The 5,168-nt window shown below is 40.1% G+C and overlaps 1 protein-coding gene across 1 annotated transcript; it reads left to right on the top strand.

The window, feature by feature from the left end:
- Window positions 1-1,580: 1,580 nt before the first annotated feature.
- Window positions 1,581-2,090, top strand: LOC137208038 (tigger transposable element-derived protein 1-like). The gene has a single exon (XM_067708494.1). It carries the CDS (start codon window positions 1,581-1,583, stop codon window positions 2,088-2,090), a length of 510 nt encoding a protein of 169 aa, XP_067564595.1.
- Window positions 2,091-5,168: the final 3,078 nt, after the last annotated feature.

Raw genomic sequence — 5,168 nt, 5'->3', positions numbered from 1 at the left:
GTACGCTATGTTATAGAGTCTAAGATTTCTAATGTGTGAACCATCTCACTTAGCGGGAAGGTTCTTTACGAATAAATTTATCAATTAGGAATGCTTTCCTCTGTGTGTAACAGAAAGACCCAACCAGCAGGGTCTTAGTGATAAGGATACATAATTATTTTACATGCCAGGGAGTCTAAAGATTTGTAGACCAGGAATGGTGTAGTGGTTCAAAGATCAGAGTCCTGGGCAATTTGTATCTTCCTATTTTATGATTCTGGGGTGTTGTTGGGTTTTTCTTATTTTGCTGCTTATATCATAGTCACAAGATGATTGCTTATCTCATAGCTCTGGACTTACATCCTCATGGCAATCACATTCAGAAAAGTAGTGGAGAAAACGATGCTGTCTTCACCAAGGGAAAGGAAGCCCCCAGTAGACATCCCCTCACCTCTCATTACTCAGTTTAGGACAACGTGACATTTCTAGACCCTTTTGCTTCATCCTTGAAAGAAATGGTTACCACGCCTGCTACAGAGCAGCCATGTGTCATCCATGTAGATGAGCGGAGTCCGCGTTCCCTGAAACCAAGATCTCTTTGTTTGCTCTTAAACACAAAATCAGGATTCTTTTGGCAGGTAAGAAGTACATTTGTGTTCGTGTGTGGGGCTGGGGCAGGGATGACAGTTGGGCAGGAGAGTATCTGAATGAGTACTTCAGATAAGGTAGTGTTGGCTGGCTTTTCTAGAAATGACATTTAAGCTGTGATCTGAATCCTTCCAACCTGGTATGTTGGAGGAACAGGAACATATCCATGGTGGCTGGGTGTGATGGTCATTGAGGTTGACATGTAGGCAGGGCCAGGTTAAGAGTTTAAATCTCACTCTAAATAAAATGGAAAGCCATTGGAGGGTTTGAAGTACATGAATAACAAGATCTGATTTATGTTTTCAAAAAGATAGTTCTAGCTTCTGAGTGGTTAATAAATGGAGATGGCAGGAAGAGAAGCAGGGAGATGGATTAGGAAGCTATTCCAGGCGACCAGGTAGTCGAGGGTAGAAGCGTGGGCTAGTATGATATGGTAGCCAGCCTCCACATTTGCCCCCAATGATTCTCTCTTCTTCATACAGGTATATCTCATTTTACTGCACTCACTTTATTGCCCTTTGCAGAGATTGCGTTTTTACAGACTCAAGGTTTGTGGCAACTCTGAGTCAAGCAAGTCTATTGGCACCATTTTTCCAACAGCTTTTGCTCATTCTGTGTCTCTGTGTTACATTTTGGTAATTCTTGCAATATTTCAAGCTTTTCATTATTATTACATTTGTTATGGTGATCTGTGATCAGTGGTCTTTGATATTACTATTGTCATTGTTTTGGGGCAACATGAACTGCACCCGTATAAGACAGCGAACTTAATTGAATATGTTTGACTGCTCCACCAGCCAACTGTTCCCCAAATCTATCCCTCTCCTCGGATGTCCCTATTCCCTGAGACACAATAGTATTGAGATTAGGCCAATTAATAACTCTACAATGGCCTCTAGTGTTCAAGTGAAAGGAAGGGTAGTACATTTCTCACTTTAAATCAAAATCTAGCAATGATTAAGCTTAGTGAGGAAGGCATGTTGAAAGCCAAGATAGGCCAAAAGCTACGCCTCTTGCCCCAAACAGTTAGCCAAGCTGTGAATGCAAAAGAAAAGTTCTTGAAGAAAAGTAACAGTGCTACTCCAGTGAACACACAAATGATAAGAAAGCAAAACAGCCTTATTGTTGATATGGAAAAAGTTTTAGAGGTCTGGATAGAAGATCAAATCAGCCAAAACATTCCCTTAAACCAAAGCGTAATCCAGAGCAAGGCCCTAAATCTCTTCAATTCTGTGAAGGCTGAGAGAGGTGAGGAAGCTGCAGAAGAAAAGTCCAAAGCTAGCAGGGCTTGGTTCATTAGGTTTCAGGAAAGAAGCCATCTCCATAACATAAAAGTGCAAGGTGAAGCAGCAAGGGCTGATGTTAAAGCTGCAGCAAGTTATCCAGAAGATCTAGCTGAGATAATTAATGAAGACAAAACAGCCTTCTATTGGAAGAAGATGCCATGTAGGACTCATAGTTAGAGAAGAGAAGTCAATGCCTGGCTTCAAAGCTTCAAAGGGACAGGGTGACTCTCTTGTTTGGGGCTAATGCAGCTGGTGACTTTAAGTTGAAGTCAACACTTATTTAAGATTCCAAAAACCCTAAGCCCTTTAAGAATTAGGATAAATTGACTCTGCCTGTGCTCTACAAGTGGAACGACGAAGCCTGGATGACAGCACATCTGTTTACAACATGGTTTACTGAATACTTCAAACCCACAGTTGAAACCTATTGCTCAGAAAAAAGGATTTCTTTCAAAATAGTACTTCTCATTGGCAATGCACCTGGTCACCCAGGTGAGCTCTGATGAAGCTGTACAATGAGATTCGTGTTGTTTTCATGTCTGCTAACACAATATCCATTCCACAGCCAGTGGATCAAGGAGTTAGTTCAACTTTCAAATCTTATTATTTGAGAAATATATTTTGTAAGGCTATAGCTGCCGTAGATAGTGATTTCTCTGATGGATCTGGGCAAAGTCAATTGAAAAACCTTCTGGAAAGGATTCACCATTGTAGATACCATGAAGAACATTTGTGTTTCATGGGAAGAGGTCAAACTATCAACATTACCAGGAGTTTGGAAGAAGTTGATTCCAACCCTTATGGATGACTTTGTGGGCTTCAAGACTTCAGTGAAAGAAGTCACTGCAGATGTGGTAGAAATGGCAAGAGAACTAGAATGAGAAGTGGACCCTGAAGATGTGACTGAATTCCTACAATATCATGATAAAGCTTGGGCATATAAGGAGTTGCTTCTTATGGATGAACAAAGAAAATGATTTCTTGAGATGGAATCTACTCCTGGTGAAGATGCTGTGAAGATTGTTGAAATGACAACAAAGGATTTAGAATATGATATAATGTAGTTGATAAAGCAACAACAGGGTTTGGGAAGATTGACTGCAATTTTGAAAGAAGTTCTACTGTGGGTAAATGGCTATCAAACAGCACTGCTTGCTACGGAGAAATCATTGGTGAAAGGAAAAGTCAATCCATGTGGCAAATTTCATTGTCTTCTTTTAAGAAATTGCCTCAGCTACCCCAGCCTTCAGCAACCACCCCCCTATCAGTTAGCAGTCAACATCGAGGCAAGACCTTCCACCAATAAAAAATTACAACTCACTGAAGGCTCAGATGATGGTTAGCATTTTTCAGCAATAGAGTATTTTTAAATTAAGGTATTTGTATTTTATTTTTAGACCTAATGCTATTGCACACTTAATAGACTACAGGATAGTGTAAACATAACTTTTACATACACTGGGAAACCAAAAATTTCGTGTGACTTGCTTTATTGTGATATTTGCTTTATTACAGTGGTCTGGAATGGAACCCACAAAATCTCCCAGATATGCCTGTACTTACATCCTTTTGTGGTCACCTCCTACATTTTACCAGGATTAGTCAATGTGACCAACAGAATACAGCATAAGTGATATTCTGTTGCTTCTGAGATTAGGTTATAAAAGACTATGGCTTCCATCTTTGTCTCTCTTCCTTGGATCTCTCTCTCTGAGAGAAATAAACTCCCATGTGTTTCTAAGGAGAAACCCATGTAGCCATGGACTTAAACCTCCAGCCAGTAGCCAGCAAAGACCTGAGGCAGGACAACAACCACCTGAGTGACCTCAGACATGGATCCTTCCCCAGCTGACATGATTGCAGCCTGGCTGACAGTTTGCAACCTCATGAGAGACCTGAAGCCAGAACCACCCAGCAAAGCCCTTCCCAGATTTCTGACCCTCAGAAACCCTGTGAGATAATCAATGCTTGTTGTTTTATAGTACTCTGTGCTGGAATCATTCATTATGTCAAATAGATGACTAATATAGGTGGGATCAGTGGAGACAGAGAGAATTAGAATTTTAGAGAATTTGATGCCTAGGGATTTAGCAAGAATTCCTATATAAGCAGTGAGAGTAAAGAGTTTGATCAAAGTTAGCTCCCAGAACTTTTATGTGAGTATCTAGGGAGATTTTAATGTCATTTACTGAGAAGAGGAAATTTAGAGAAAAGAGCAGGTTTGGAGTAACATAATTAAGAGTTTTGCTTGGGGCATGTTAGGTTTGAGGTGCTGGTTACTTCTCAGATGGGCAATTGGCTATGAATCTGGAGCTCTGGGGAGAAATCAGGAATGGGGAAAGAGATGTAAGAATCTCTAGAATATAGGTGGCATTTAAAGGCTGTGGAATTAGACAAGGTAACTTGGAGTGTATACAGAAGAGAAGGGTGCCGGCATGGCCTTGGGCCCCTCATCATTGCTGTTATTACTGTGAACTTGACCAGGGAATGAAAAATAAATATCTATATTAAAACACAACTCAAATTACAAATTAAAACACAAAATACATATAAGTGTTAAGTTGTCCATGCTGGGCCTATTCAATATTAGGCATTCCTACTGAAGAAAGCTTTTAAATCTCTTTATGATGTGGCATTTGTGCACTGGGTGTGTGTTAAGATTGTGAAAGGATCTTAACTCTTGAACTTCCTGATACTTGGCATACTTTCATTTGAAACCTTCTTATTGTATGACCATAAATTTGTAGGTTACACATATATAGCTATGCACAGTAGCTTCCAATGTGTCTGAATTTCCAAGGAAATGTGTACCATGGCATTGGCTATTTATGAGTGTGGAGAAACCTAAGGAAAGGTATTTCCATTTCATATTCCTTCGCAAATTATAGCTCAGTATGGGTCTTTAAAAACTAGACTTGCTTTACTTCAAACAACTTGCTTATCCTGAGTCCTCTGGGTGTGTTGGTGCATATACATACTTCTGAGGGCTCTTTTACAAGTGATGTAGTGTGCCAGAACCTTATCACGCTTAGGCTCCTCGGGAACAGAAGAAGTTACCCTTTGCCTTGAGAGTTTGCTTAGGGAAAACTAAAAGCCATCTTTCATTTGAGATCAAGTTCCATTACGTTGAAAACTTTTAGTCTTCAAAATACAAAATTAATATAGCAAGATACAAATGATATCTCCAGTGATCAGAAGGAGGCATGTCCCACGTTACCCTATAGAGAGAAGGATAATGGCAAGCAACTGAGTCTC

Source organism: Pseudorca crassidens, chromosome 15 (genome assembly GCF_039906515.1).
Source record: "Pseudorca crassidens isolate mPseCra1 chromosome 15, mPseCra1.hap1, whole genome shotgun sequence".
Classification (NCBI taxonomy): domain Eukaryota; kingdom Metazoa; phylum Chordata; class Mammalia; order Artiodactyla; family Delphinidae; genus Pseudorca; species Pseudorca crassidens.
The sequence above is the reverse complement of the archived record's forward strand: the minus strand, read 5'-3'. Positions and strand labels throughout refer to the sequence as shown.

Bases quoted from the DNA above. Each gene is read 5' to 3' on its own strand.
- LOC137208038 (XM_067708494.1), top strand. From the start codon at position 1,581: ATGATTAAGCTTAGTGAGGAAGGCATGTTGAAAGCCAAGATAGGCCAA.